Source organism: Labeo rohita, chromosome 3 (genome assembly GCF_022985175.1).
Source record: "Labeo rohita strain BAU-BD-2019 chromosome 3, IGBB_LRoh.1.0, whole genome shotgun sequence".
In the NCBI taxonomy this organism is placed as follows: domain Eukaryota; kingdom Metazoa; phylum Chordata; class Actinopteri; order Cypriniformes; family Cyprinidae; genus Labeo; species Labeo rohita.
This window is the reverse complement of record NC_066871.1, coordinates 44,795,491-44,810,702: the sequence shown is the minus strand read 5'-3', so window position 1 is coordinate 44,810,702 and position 15,212 is coordinate 44,795,491. Positions and strand designations below refer to the sequence as shown.

Sequence of the window (15,212 nt, the reverse complement as noted above, 5' to 3'; positions counted from 1 at the left end):
TTTTTATTCATTTTATATGCTGAAACAATTACATTGGAGCTTTAATTTACATACTCATACTCATATGGTAAACACAGAAGCTTGTGAAGCACATGATAAAACAAACCTTGTAAGTTTTCATCTGTGCATGTTGCATTAAAACCAACACACAAACAAGCTTCCATGTTTACCATAAGCTTTCAGTGTGAATAAAGTCTAAAAATCTGTTCATCATATAAAGTGACTGTATCTCTTTACAAGACTTGAACTAAACCACTCAATCTTCAATGGAGGGAGGGACTAACCTCTGAAGTTTCATTACAAATATGTTAATTTGTGCTTGGAAAACTAACCAAAGTCTTATGCATTTATAACAGCATGAAAGTAGAAAATAATGACATGATTTGGATTTTCGGGTGAACTATCCTTTTAAATAAATGGTCAAGTCACCTATATTTCTGTAGCGATTTATTCAATACAATCAGAGTTGCTTCACAATATCAAACATGAAAACAACAGGTGCACACTTCAAAATTTGTTCTGAGAATAGCACTGCACTGCCTTTGTGCTTGATATTATTGTGGTTTTCCAGCTACTGAATCATTGAATGCCATTTACATTATGGCAAATATCATTTACATTACTACTTCCAATATAATAACTATTTATGTCTGTGTTTCAGTATTAGGACTCCAGTAACAGATGTACATAGTCTACAGAAACAAAATCACCACTACAACAACAAGAGGTCAAAGCTGATCCAAAGTTATAGGATTTGTAATGAAAGATTGGTGGTAACACTAATAATCCTGACAAACATTATATTTTGGGGAGCTGGCTTGTAAATGGATGATCTATATTTGAATTGAATCTCCTTTCTGCCTCATGGTTCATATAATCGTTTTTTTTTTTTTTTTTTTTTTTTAAGTCAAGTGAGTTTAATTGTTATTTTGCTATATGTAGAGGCATATAAAGGGATAAAATGTGCTTTACAGGACCACGGTGCTGCATACAGACAAAGAATAATCTAACTATACATATACATAGTATATGTTTACAGTATATGCATTATGTACTTGTGTAGGGTATATTTACACCTGTAATAATGCTAGAGAAAAAAGTGCAATAAGAAACATTCAGGGAAACAGTGCAACATTAAATGCATCAAGACAGAAACACTTTAAAGCACTTTGCTCAAGTTTTTATACCAAGCACTCAAATGAAACTGTTTTTATATGAAGAGAGCTGGGGCCTGTACCATAAAGCCAGTTTATAATGGTACAAGCCCCGGGTTTTCCAATCTTACTATTATTCTACCTCTAAAGGGCCAGACTGGACACACATACAGCGTTTCTAATATGTAAAATCTAAGTGCCAATAAAAACAAACCAGAGCATACTTGAGAAAAAAAATCACATAATTACCCTGTATGCTCTATAAAATATGAAAAATTTCCTTATATACTCTTGAATGTCTTAATCTGTGAAATATTGTTTCTGCATGCACATTTGTTGATTCATTTTTGTTATTTCACACTGACTTCATTTATATAATTATATAATACAAAATTAACATTCTGTTAATTAACAGTCATTATGAATTGTTTAAAATGAATGCATGGTATCGGCGGATGTCTGTCTGTTATGGGTCTGGGATCTGTTTATTCTTAAATGCCGTTTCATTGTACTGTTTTGTTGCTTTTGTCGTATCAAGTCATGATGGTCATTTGCAACGTTTCTAGTTTCTATTTCCGCATATCAAGGCTAGAACGACAGCATACAAACTTTGACAATGATGGTTCTCATGTGCTAATTGTGCTTTATTTAATGTTAGAAGTGTCTGTGTGTGTTTGAACATCATTTTGTGTGACCTTTATAGCTGTACTGAAATCGATAATGGTTAATTTACCTCAAATTGTTAACTATATGTGAACAAAGAAGTGTTTACAAATTGCTTATTGCTGGGATTTATATCAGTGCTAATCTATTTGAATTTGAACTTTTCCTTAAAGAGTTTTGCACTTGATTGCTAAATACTACCTACAGTATTTGTAAACATTTTGAGAACAAATAAAATGAACCAACCAACATTTTGATTCATCAAAGATCTTTGCTTTGTTTTTCTTCAAAAGTATCATCAAGAAGTATACATAATAATTAGAAAACCTATAAAACGTTCCACACTGCCTATTTTTATAACAATATAAACCTTCCAGTTACAACGTTGCAGGTGTTGTGTGTTTGTGCGAGTAATGAGCTACAGTAAACAAAGCTCTAAAATTATGGCCTTGACAATTTAATAAAATGTAGAAATTATATCAGTAGAACGCCTTTATCAGATAAATCCTTTAAAGCTTAAAAAAAGCCTTCTAAGCCATGGGTTAAGTGTAGTTTGAAAAGAAAAAAAAAAAGAAAAAAAAAACAGGAAACATAAGTTACTATGGATATGTTTGTTCTTTCTTCTGTGCGCTTTTTCTCCAGCACGCGCTTCTTGCCTTCCACACAAAGTCGCGCTCTCGCCTATTTTTAAAATAACGGTCGTTTCCCAGATAGCACAGATACGTCTGCAAGATGTCTGTTAAAGATCACTTGATCTGGAAAGCATCTGCTGTGTACAAATGTCTGGCAGACATCTGTAAGATGTCAGTTTTACATACATTCTAAATCATAAACATCTTAAAGACATCTAATAGACGTCTATTTGACATCTGATAGGAAACATCCAATAGACGTATTGCAGATGAGCAAACTATGTCTTGCAGATGTCTTGCAGATGTAAATGCAGACATCAAATAGACGTCTCAGAAATGTACGTGTCCTATCAGGGTTCGTTTTACTGTTTACCGACTAACTTTAGTTTGTCGACCTCTTTATTGAACTATTAAATTATAATTAATACAGGTATGAGAGAAAATATATATTTGTGATTTCGAAGGGATTTGACATGCCTAACTGAAAACATGATGTTAATCGAGAAGTTTTGGTTTAGGGACCAAAAGAAGCATGTCCCGCTAAACTGTAAGTTTAGTGGTAAGAAATAACTAATATCCTATCCGGGTTTATTTAAAGTAACTGTTTATGTAATGTCTGTGAATAAATGTCATACCTTTTCAGAAAAAAAAGTAGTGTGTTATAGGTGACCATATTTTAGTTTTCCAGTGGGGACCCTGCTGAAAAAAAAACAGCTAAAACCAGCCTAAACCGGTTGGCTGGTTTTAGCTGGTCATCCAAGGTTGTTCTAAGTGGTCAGAGCTGGTCAGCAGGCTGGTTTTAGAGGGGTTTGGCCACTTCCTTAGCTGGTCAGGCTGGGAGACCAGCTGGAACATCCAGCTGCTTCCAGCTTAAACCAGCTAAGACCAGCCAACCAGCCTAGGCTGGTTTTAGCTGTTTTTATTATTTTATTTTATTTTTTTCAGCAGGGGGTGCTTTGTTGTGCAATAGTGCTTTATAAAATAGTGTACAATAGTGTTAAAACAATAGTGTCATTGTTCAAATGAGATCAGTTTAGTGTTGATTCAGTTTCTTTCAATAGCTGTGTAAAGATCATCAATAAATTTCAGTATCCTTGGCCTAATTACTATGTACTGTACATAGACATTCTCTCATCAAGTATTGCTGCTACTGTCATTATAATGTATGTTTAAGTAGTGTAAAAACCCTGTAGATGAGCCTTCAGGCCAATTCCTGCATGGTCATTCCACACACACACACACAAACACACGCATGTTGGGTTTACATGTTTTATGGGGACATTCCATAGGCGTAATGGTTTTTATACTGTACAAACCGTATTTTCTATCGCCCTACACCTACCCTACACCTAAACCTAGCCCTCATAGGAGACTGTGCACACTTTTACTTTCTCAAAAAAAACTCATTCTGCATGATTTATAAGCCTGTTTCCTCATGGGGACCTCACAAATGTCCCCACAAGGTCAAAATTTACTGGTATTACTATCCTTGTGGGGACCCCCCACGTGATTTGGTCCCCATAACGTGATGAATACCAGGTGCACACACACACACACACACACAAAAAAATAAAAAAAAAATAAAAAAGTTGTTTCAACTTGACAAAGTAAGTGTTTGTGCTGCCTTAAAATGTTATGAAATGTTAAGTTGTACTATGAACGCGTGGATATTTGAGTTGAGTAAACTTAAAATTGTAAGGAAGCCCAAGCACTTACTTTTTTTAATTTAATTTAATTGTATTTTTTTTACAGTGCATGCACAAGAACAAAAATTTGGAGTGTTTGAGAAAACAGCTAAAATGTCTGGGTTGGGAAACTAAATCAGATATAGTGTGTTAGCAATCAAGAAAAACTGTCACTGCTTTCTCCTTCACTTTACTCACCTTTAAAACAGTGAATACTTCTACATTCATATTTTATTGCTCTTCATTGCAGAGAAACACTCGCTGTATTACATTTACACGGCTTTGTCCAAACCTGTCGATCTGCCGGGCATCTATCAATTCACTGCTATGGGTCTGCTAGATGACAGACAGATTGACTATTACAATAGTGTGGAACAGAGGAAGATTCCCAAACAGACCTGCTGAAAGAGAAAATGCAGGAGGATTACTGGGAAAAAGGCACCCAGTCCAGAAAGAGCAAAGAACAGTGGTTTAATGTGAGTATCAACATTGTGATGAAACGCATGGGACACAATGAATCAGGTGAGAAACATTCAGACAGATTGACCTGCATTTACATAAAATCACCATTGTTCCAAACAGTTTGATTCATCTCCATTTCAGATCTTCATGTTCTTCAGTGGAGACACGGTTGTGAAGTTGAGCAGCAGGGAAGTGAACTTGTGTTCTCCAAAGGCATTAGTGAGTACGCCTATGATGGAGACAACTTTCTGTCTTTTGATGATAAAGAGTCTCAGTGGATTGCATTTGTTGACGCAGCTGTACCAATCAAGAGAAAATTTGACAATGTGCCAATCCTAAACCAGTACACCAAAGGCTACCTGGAGAAAGAGTGTGTGGACTGGCTCAACAAATTTAGAGAATATGCAGACGAGGAGCTCAGAAATGGCAGTGAGTAAATTAATTTGTATATGTCTGATGATCTGCCTCAGATGGAACTGACTGATTCCTGTGTTCTTTAGCTCCTCCAGATGTTCATGTGTTTGCAAAAAGGCATACTAGTGAAAAAACCAAGCTGAAACTCACCTGTATGGCTACTGGATTCTACCCCAGAGACCTGATGATGACCATTAGGGAATATCGCACATCTCTGCCTGAAGATGAGGTTGAATCCACAGGAATCAGACCAAACCATGATGGGACCTTCCAGCTGAGGAAGAGTGTGGAGATCAACAAGGCTGAAGTAGCAGAATATGATTGTTTTGTGACCCACAAGAGCATCAAAGAACCAGTAATCACTGAATGGGGTAGGAAAACTGAAAGCATTAATTAAATTATGATATGCATCGTAAAGCTTTTCAGATATTATTCAGAAATCACTATTATTAACACTATTAATGTGGTTTCCCAGGACATCAGAAGAAAACTACTGAATCATTGCCCGCCTGTGATGCTTATACTGAAGAACCTGTGCTTGAGAAGGGATCTGGTATGTTTTGGATTTATTTTGTTATTTACCAGGCAAATTTCAGATCTGAGTTTTAACGTTTCATTGTTTTTCCAACAGGGCGAGAGAATGCTGGCAAAGCACCAGACAGCAGCACAACTGTGTTCTTATTTTTTCTCTCTCTCATATTTCATTTAATCTGGATATTTTAAAGCACTTTCTCAGTGCACTCAAGGACGCCTTACAGCATCATCAGCAAATTGTTCATTTATTATTAATTTATCTAATACATTATAATCAATTTAGACTGCAAGGAGTAATAAAAATGTCCTTAAAATTTGTTCCTGCTGACAGTTTAAACTGATATTAACTAATCTGACTAATTTACATGTCTTTTATATACATGGTTTCACTTAGGGATTTTATCTTTGTAGACAAAATGAGTATTATTATTTCTTCCCACTGTCAGAATTCAATCAAGTTACATAAATAATGTCTGCTACGCTTTAATTAATTAAATGATTAAATTACTGTTTTTGTAAACATTTTGAGAGCAAATAAAACCATCATCTTTGTGGAAGAATAGTTTATTTTAAATATATCATTAATAAATGACCTTATGAACACAACTGTCCATCACTGTAAAAGGAATAACTCGCTTTTTGTGTTGTTTGACCACTTCTGTCCAGACGCAGATCAAATTTCAATGATGACTTTATCGTATTATTTTCTTATTGGTTAAAACATCATCCGCTATTTTCTGCAGCTCATATTCCGCTGTATTGCGCAGCGAAATAAAATCTGTCACATTCACACAAAAATACCTTTCAATATGCAAACAAGCGTCACGACGAAGATGTTTACTCGGTTTTGTGTGTTTCTTCTTTATGGGACATTGCCTTCACTTCAAGCAGGTATGGTTTAAAGTTTCTGTGTTTATCAGAAAATGAAAGTGAAAGTAACGAGTACGCGTCGTGATTTAAAATGTCTTTGCAAGGACAGAAATGTGATAAATATGCGTGCTAACATCGTATACGAAAAGTAATACGAGTTTTGTCAAGCAAGACTTTTTAGAGGCATCAAATTCATTTAACAGAGACTAAGATTATATACTGGATACGTGGGTTGCAACACGCAGATGCATTTTGACAAAATGCGCTGAAAATTTTAAATTCATCGAAGGGTGCGTTTTCCAAAACCATAGTTAGCTGAAATATAAGTGAAACATCTCGAAATTGGAGTCAACTTACTCATTTTAAAACCACCCATAGGGCTTATGCGACGCCATATAGATGATGCAGAATGAGATTAACGTCTGATCCTAACTGCACTATGTCAAAAATCTGTAGTTGGTACAGTGTGTCATATGTTGTGGGAATGTTCAGTAATCAACCATTTTGGACTCAAGTTTGTAGGGACTTAAAAGAACTGATTAACTCTTAAGATCACTCCGGATCTTTGCCTGTGCTTGCTGGACAAAATGGACAAAAGGATTATTTTTTTCAGGATTTTACTGCAACACAGAAAACAATAACTGCACTTTGGTGGGACACCAAGGCAGAAATTTCTAGACTGTGGTTATTGATATATGCAACATATAGTTAATGTGGAATGCTCTTCAGCTAGACTTAATAAAGCCAAACCAAGAACAGTACAGGCCTGGCAAAGATTTGTAGAGTCTATTCGTGACCAGTTCATTGGTTAGTAAGGTGTATATCCTTAGAATTGTGAAGTACTCATATCTGGGGTATTACTATGTCATGTAAGTATTCACTTTATAGGTAGTGCTGACAGTATTTGTTTCTTATGTCTGCTTTGTTCAGTTCTGTTTTCATTGCGTGTGTGTTGCTCTTTTGAAAATCTAATAAATAGATAATCAGAAAAATAAATAAATAATACAAACAATAAACAAACAAACAAAAAAGCATAGTTAGCTAACTATGATCATTACTTCCACTGAACTGAATAAGATCTGCTTTTTCTTAGTAGCAGTATTAGTATTGTTGTTGTTGTTGTGTTCATATTACGAATGTTGACTAGACTAAAATGTCTCTCAGAGCATTACAGGTGTAGTATGACTGTTTAGCTGCTTTCTCATTCAATTACATCAGAAAACACAAAATAGTTGTTTAATTCATTTTATTGCTCTCTACCGCAGAGAAACACTCGCTGTATTACATTTACACGGCTTTGTCCAAACCTGTTGATCTGCTGGGCATCTATCAATTCACTGCTATGGGTCTGCTAGACGACATACAGATTGACTATTACAATAGTGAGGAACAGAAGAAGATTCCCAAACAGACCTGAATGAAAGAGAAAATGCAGGAGGATTACTGGGAAAAAGGCACCCAGTCCAGAAAGAGCAAAGAACAGTGGTTTAATGTGAATATCGACATTCTGATGAAACGCATGGGACACAATGAATCAGGTGAGGAACATTCAGACAGCTTAAATGGCATATTCAGATGATCAGTTGATTTACAGTATATGATTATCATCTCACGGACAATTTGATTTGTGTCCTCTTCAGATCTTCATGTTCTTCAGTGGAGACACGGTTGTGAAGTTGAGCAGCAGGGAAGTGAACTTGTGTTTTCCAAAGGCATCAGTGAGTACGCCTATGATGGAGACAACTTTCTGTCTTTTGATGATAAAGAGTCTCAGTGGGTCGCTCCAGTTGACGCAGCTCTACCAACCAAGAGAAAATGGGACAATGTGCCAATCCTAAACCAGTACACCAAAGGCTACCTGGAGAAAGAGTGTGTGGACTGGCTCAACAAATTCAGAGAATATGCAGGCGAGGAGCTCAGAAAAGCTTGTGAGTAAATGTACAGTATTATTATTTGTTGTTTATCTTCAGATGATTGTTAAACAAATTCCTGTGTTTTCAGCTTCTACTGATGTTCACGTGTTTGCAAGGAAATCCAGTGATGAAACCAAGCTGAAACTCTCTTGTATGGCCACCGGATTCTACGCCAAAGACGTGATGATGACCATTAGGAAATATTGCACATCTCTTCCTGAAGATGAGACTGAATCCACAGGAGTCAGACCAAACCATGATGGGACCTTCCAGCTGAAGAAGAGTGTGGAGATCCAGGAGGATGAAAAAGCAGAATATGATTGTTTTGTGTCCCACAGAACCTTCAAATCAATTACACTAAAACTTGGTAGGTAAACTGAACGCATCAATTTTGACATTAAAGTGCAAGCATTGCAATGGCTTTCAGATGTCATTCAGAATTGAAATATTCAGACAGTTTTTTTTCCATCTATAATAGTATAACCTGACACTTAATTAAATGTGTATGCTTATTATTTTGCATCATTGTTGTGTTTTTTGTTTTGTTTTGTTTTGTTTTCAGGACAAGCTACTGAATCATTGAATGCTGAAACACCTGCTGGTATGTTTTTGTTATTTAACAGCAAATTTCAAGCAGATTCAAACCACATCAATGTGACATTTCACTGTTTCTCCAGCAGGACGAGAGAGAGCTGGTGAAAAATCAGACAGCAGTATGAGTGTCCTTCCAGAGAAAGTCATTCAAAGAGGTAACTCTACTTTAAATGGAATATTCTGTTTCTACAGGAGAAATCTTATTTACATTTAGGGCTGCTTACAAGACTGTTTTCATGCATTTTCATGCAGAAGGTTGTGTGCTGCTGTGCTTGTGTGCATCACATATACACTGATGAGCCATGACATTAAAACAACCCACTTAAATTGAACAAAGAAGATTTCAACAATCTCATGTTAATCTTGATTACCTATGGAGTTGTATTGCATCCATCGTATTTCCAAAGAGTCTTTAGTTTTATCATATTTATAAAAGAATGATACAGGTTTACAATTCTCTCTGAAAACAACATGTTCTTACTCCCAACTTGTCACATATTGACACTTGGTCAGGACCCCTTGGTGTCACTTTTTGACATGCAGTGTAAATGCTTTTAGTAGTTTGCATTATGCATCAAATTTAATAGTTTGCATACATTTGTAAAAAATATGATTCTTTTTACTATTTTAATACTTTCATGGATATTTTAAAGCACCTAAACCCACCCTAAACCTACCCACTTCTGAACAATATAAAACATAAGGGTAAATCATAAGGTATTAATCGCTAAAAACGAATGATCCCAAAGAATTATCACAATTATCTCATTCGAAAAGATACTTCCAAACTTGTTTAGCATGACATAATTAGTCCCGACACACACAAGAGCCAATGTCATTTCACAACCAAAGCTTACATAGCATTTCTGGTGGCGATTTTTAAATTTGTGCACAGGATCTGTACGGCTGTACAGCTCAAGGCATTCATGTTTATTCCTCTGAGAAATCAATTGTTTTTCCTTGGAAGACTTGGGATATTAATACTTTTTGAAAAAATTGTGATTGCAGTTGTATCTGCCTCCAATTTAATTTAATTAATTATTCTTTACTGCAGAGAAACACTCGCTGTATTACATTTACACGGCTTTGTCCAAACCTGTCGATCTGCCGGGCATCTATCAATTCACTGCTATGGGTCTGCTAGACGACATACAGATCGACTATTACAATAGTGTGGAACAGAAGAAGATTCCCAAACAGACCTGGATGAAAGAGAAAATGCAGGAGGATTACTGGGAAAAAGGCACCCAGTCCAGAAAGAGCAAAGAACAGTGGTTTAATGTGAATATCGACATTCTGATGAACCGCATGGGACACAATGAATCAGGTGAGGAACATTCATACAGCTTAAACGGCATATTCAGATGATCAGTTGACTTACAGTATATGATTATCATCTCACAGACAATTTGATTTGTGTCTGCTTCAGATCTTCATGTTCTTCAGTGGAGACACGGTTGTGAAGTTGAGCAGCAGGGAAGTGAATTTGTGTTTTCCAAAGGCATTAATGAGTACGCCTATGATGGAAACAACTTTCTGTCTTTTGATGATAAAGAGTCTCAGTGGGTCGCTCCAGTTGATGCAGCTCTACCAACCAAGAGAAAATGGGACAATGTGCCAATCCTAAACCAGTACACCAAAGGCTACCTGGAGAAAGAGTGTGTGGACTGGCTCAACAAATTCAGAGAATATGGAGACGAGGAGCTCAGAAAAGCTTGTGAGTAAAAGTCCAGTATTTATATGTGTTGTTTGTCTTTAAATGATTGTTAAACAAAATCCTGTGTTTTCAGCTTCTCCTGATGTTCACGTGTTTGCAAGGAAATCCAGTGATGAAACCAAGCTGAAACTCACTTGTATGGCCACTGGATTCTACGCCAAAGACGTGATGATGACCATTAGAAAATATTGCACATCTCTGCCTGAAAATGAGGTTGAATCCACAGGAATCAGACCAAACCATGATGGGACCTTCCAGCTGAAGAAGAGTGTGGAGATCCAGGAGGATGAAAAAGCAGAATATAGTTGTTTCGTGTCCCACAGAACCTTCAAATCAATTACACTAAAACTGGGTAGACAAACTGAAAGCATTAATTCAGCCATTAAACCACAAGAATCAGATGTCATTCAGAATTCAAATATTCAGATAGTGTTCCATCTGTACTTGTGTGCATGAAATAATATGACCTGACACTTTGAGATTAAATGTGACCCTGGATCACAAAACCAGTCATATGGGTCAATTTTTCAAAACTGAGATTTATACACCAGCTGAATAAATAAGCTTTCCATAGATGTATAGTTTGTTAGGATAGGACAATATTTGGTCGAGATACAACTATTTGGAAACCTGGAATCTGAGGGTGCAAAAAAATAAAAAAAAATAAATAAAAAATAAAAATATTGAGAAAACCGCCTTTAAAGTTTTAACAATGTATATTACTAATCAAAAATTAAGTTTTCATATATTTACAGTAGGACTTTTTACAAAATATCTTAATGGAACATGACCTTTACTTAATTTCCTAATGATTTTTGCCATAAAAGAAAAATGAATAACTTTACAATATAGACAGTGTAATACAATGTATTTTTTGGCTATTGCTACAAATATACCCGTACAACTTATGGCTGGTTTTGTGGTCCAGGGTCACAAATGTATATGGTTATTATTGTGTAACTTATTATTCCTATGCTTGATATTACCTTGCTTTTCCAGGACAAGCAATTAAATCTTTGAATGCTGAAACACCTGCTGGTATGTTTTTGTTATTTAACAGCAAATTTCAAGCAGATTCAAACCACGTCAATCTGACATTTCACTGTTTCTCCAGCAGGACGAGAGAGAGCTGGTGAAAAATCAGACAGCAGTGTGACTGTCCTTCCAGAGAAAGTCATTCAAAGCGGTAACTCTATTCTAAATTAAATATCAGCGTGTTTGATTCTACATAGGAGAAATCGTATTTACATTCAAGGCTTCCTACAAAAGTGTCTCACGTTTTCATGCATTTCACAGAAAGTTGTGTGCCTCTGTACTTGCATCCATCCTGCATGACGTATAACACACTGAACAGTCACAACATTAAACAGCCTGCTTAATATCATGTCGCTCCCCCTAGTGCGTCGAGGCATTGACTGCACAAAATCTTTAAACTTGTCCTGGTTTCCAAGACATCAAGACATTAATAACAGATCCTTAATTGGATTTGTTGGTCCAGCACATCCAATAGATGCTCTAAGAGATCTGGGGAATTTGGAGGCCAAGATAACACCTTGAACTTTTCATCATGTGAAGATTTCCTGATTCCAGCAACATGATATTCAAGAACTGACAGTTCACTATTGCTACTGCCACTGTAATATAATCAAAGTTATTCACTTTAGCTGTCAGCAGTTTTAATGTTGTGGCTGATCAGTGTAGCCAGATTGCCAATAAAGATAAAGCAACATGATTTTTTAGCCTTATCATCCAAATTATTTCTGTTTTAAATCAAAAGAAATTTGAAAATTATGTAAACTAGGATTCTTTTCTTGGATTGACATCAGTTAAGTTTTACAGTCCTTTTTTGATCCCATTAGGATTGCTTTGGGATTTTGCGACTATCATAATTCATTATATTTGGTTCTTTCTGTTGCTGGAATGTTCTGAGACTGTGTTTAATGAGCTTCACCCTCATGATTACCTGCTTTCTACTTCACTTTGATTAGACCAGGGAATAGTTACTTCAGCTGAGTATTTTATTTCTCTTCATTGCAGAGAAACACTCGCTGTATTACATTTACACGGCTTTGTCCAAACCTGTCGATCTGCCGGGCATCTATCAATTCACTGCTATGGGTCTGCTAGACGACATACAGATTGACTATTACAATAGTAAGGAACAGAAGAAGATTCCCAAACAGACCTGGATGAAAGAGAAAATGCAGGAGGATTACTGGGAAAAAGGCACCCAGTCCAGAAAGAGCAAAGAACAGTGGTTTAATGTGAATGTCGACATTCTGATGAAACGCATGGGACACAATGAATCAGGTGAGGAACAATTAGAAAAAAATAGGAAAAACAGACTGACCTGCATATGTTCAATCTATCCTTTAGGCAAGCAGTTGCTCCTTTCTCTTGGAAGTGTTTACAGTGATCCCAATTTAAAAATCTGGAGATAAATCAAATTCAAGTAATTACTGGCCTATTAGAATTCTGTCAATAATACCTATGGTTGTAGAAATTAAGGTTGTGATATCTAAGTTTGTAGAAAAAGGGCTAAGCTTCTAATTAAACATCTAAATAGTGGCTACTTATTTATGTCCAATGCAGTTTTGATTTCATAGTAATTATTCATCAGAATCAGCCAATTGGGATTTGTTTAAAAAGTTAAATATGTACTGGGGCTGTCTTTATAGATCTAAATGATCTAAACTAAAGCTAATTTTCCTGAAGAGGTGATACTAGATAAAGTCATATTTCTCAAATAGGAAGCAATGTGTGAGTGTATTGGTGGCACTAAATCTTCTTACCTGGCTTGCGCTGAAGGGGTTCCACAAGGCTCTATCATGGGACCAATCTCATTTTCACTTTATAGCACTGATTTACCTGAAATGTCTAAAGATGTAAATATTCTGATGTGTGTAGATGATGTGCTGACTTGCAATCAATGCAAATAACTTTGAACAAGTTGGCTTATTAAGTCAGGTTTACTACTGAACAAGAAAACTGTTGCTTGAAACTGTTAATGAGTTTACATTTCTTAGAGTCACTTTGGATTCAACTTAAAGCATTTGTTAGTCTTTTATGTTTTGTTTGTATATGTCTCATTTTGATTTCTGTTCGTTTCAGATCTTCATGTTCTTCAGTGGAGACACGGCTGTGAAGTTGAGCAGCAGGGAGATGAAGTGAATTTTTCCAAAGGCATTAATGAGTACGCCTATGATGGAGAAAACTTTCTGTCTTTTGATGATAAAGAGTCTCAGTGGGTCGCTCTAGTTGATGCAGCTCTACCAACTAAGAGAAAATGGGACAATGTGCCAATCCTAAACCAGTACACCAAAGGCTACCTGGAGAAAGAGTGTGTGGACTGGCTCAACAAATTCAGAGAATATGCAGACAAGGAGCTTAGACACGGCTGTGAGTAAATGTTTTTTGTATTTATTTGATGATCTGCAACTGTCAGAATGGTGAAACTGATAAACTGATTTCTGTGTTTTTAGCTACTCCAGCTGTTCATGTGTTTGCAAAAAGGTCTATCAAAGATAAATCCAAGTTAAAACTCATCTGTCTGGCCACTGGCTTCTACCCCAGAGACGTGACAATGGGCATTAGGAAATCTTGCAAATCTTTGCCTGAAGATGAGGTTGAATCCACAGGAATCAGACCAAACCATGATGAATCCTATCAGCTGAGGAAGAGTGTGGAGATCAAGGAGGATGAAAAAGCAGAATATGATTGTTTTGTATCCCATAGAGCCCTCAAAGAACCAATTATCATCACATGGGGTAATTAAAACAATGTAGTTTTTGCTTGTGATATCCTCATTTCACCCTGGAAGCGTATATGTGAGTGTAAGATAGTGTTTTTAAGCTCTACTTTAAATCATTTTAACATGTTTTGTGTTGTTTGTGATTTCTGTCTATTGTGTGTGTTTTTTGTACCCAAATAATTAATTTTCTACATGAGTTACTCATGTAGCTTAGCTGACATTAATGCGATGGCTTTCTGAATGCAGCACAGATGCACTGTGCATGCATTGACATTTTGTTTAGAATAAATATAATGGATTGCAAAGGGTTCATATAAACAAAACTTTCAGACACTGAAATGGGATCAGATTCATTCAGATTGACAAAGATTAATGCATGTAAATATACTGATAGTGTTATTCAAGCTTTTATAACATAACTTTAAAAGAAAAGAAAAAAATGTCATACCATGTTAATTTTGATTAAAAAAAAAAAACATTTAAAAGGACCATGAATTGCATTTTTATAATGAATTGTGTAAATTGTGCACTTACAATGTAAGATATTTTACATTAAACATATCATTTTAAAATAAATGGCTATTTTCAACCCTGTTTTTAACCCTGTAGTTTTTACACTGTTTTAAGGGGCTTACTTTAAGACTTAAATGTAACTGCAGCCTGTGACCTTGAATTTTGTCACAGATTACGTCTAAACTCTATATATTTCACGTTTCATATGATTCTGGAGGCAATATATGAGTTCCCAGCCGAGGAAGAAGGGTCTTATTTAGCGAAACGATTGTTTATTTTAATTAAAAAATAAATAAAAATACAATTGAAA

At 35.8% G+C, this 15,212-nt stretch overlaps 1 protein-coding gene and 1 pseudogene across 1 annotated transcript; both read left to right on the top strand.

Annotated features, from left to right (window-relative positions):
- The first annotated feature begins 4,248 nt into the window (after positions 1-4,248).
- On the top strand, positions 4,249-6,066 carry LOC127162765 (H-2 class I histocompatibility antigen, Q10 alpha chain-like; annotated as a pseudogene).
- A 209-nt stretch (positions 6,067-6,275) lies between these two features.
- On the top strand, positions 6,276-14,823 carry LOC127162861 (uncharacterized). The gene is given in 14 exon segments (XM_051105754.1): positions 6,276-6,435; positions 7,680-7,952; positions 8,055-8,342; positions 8,416-8,694; positions 8,890-8,928; positions 9,008-9,076; positions 9,976-10,248; positions 10,351-10,638; positions 10,712-10,990; positions 11,638-11,676; positions 11,753-11,824; positions 12,676-12,948; positions 13,750-14,037; positions 14,121-14,823. Coding segments are annotated over 14 exon segments (2,835 nt in total). The 5' UTR covers positions 6,276-6,353; the 3' UTR covers positions 14,414-14,823.
- Positions 14,824-15,212: the final 389 nt, after the last annotated feature.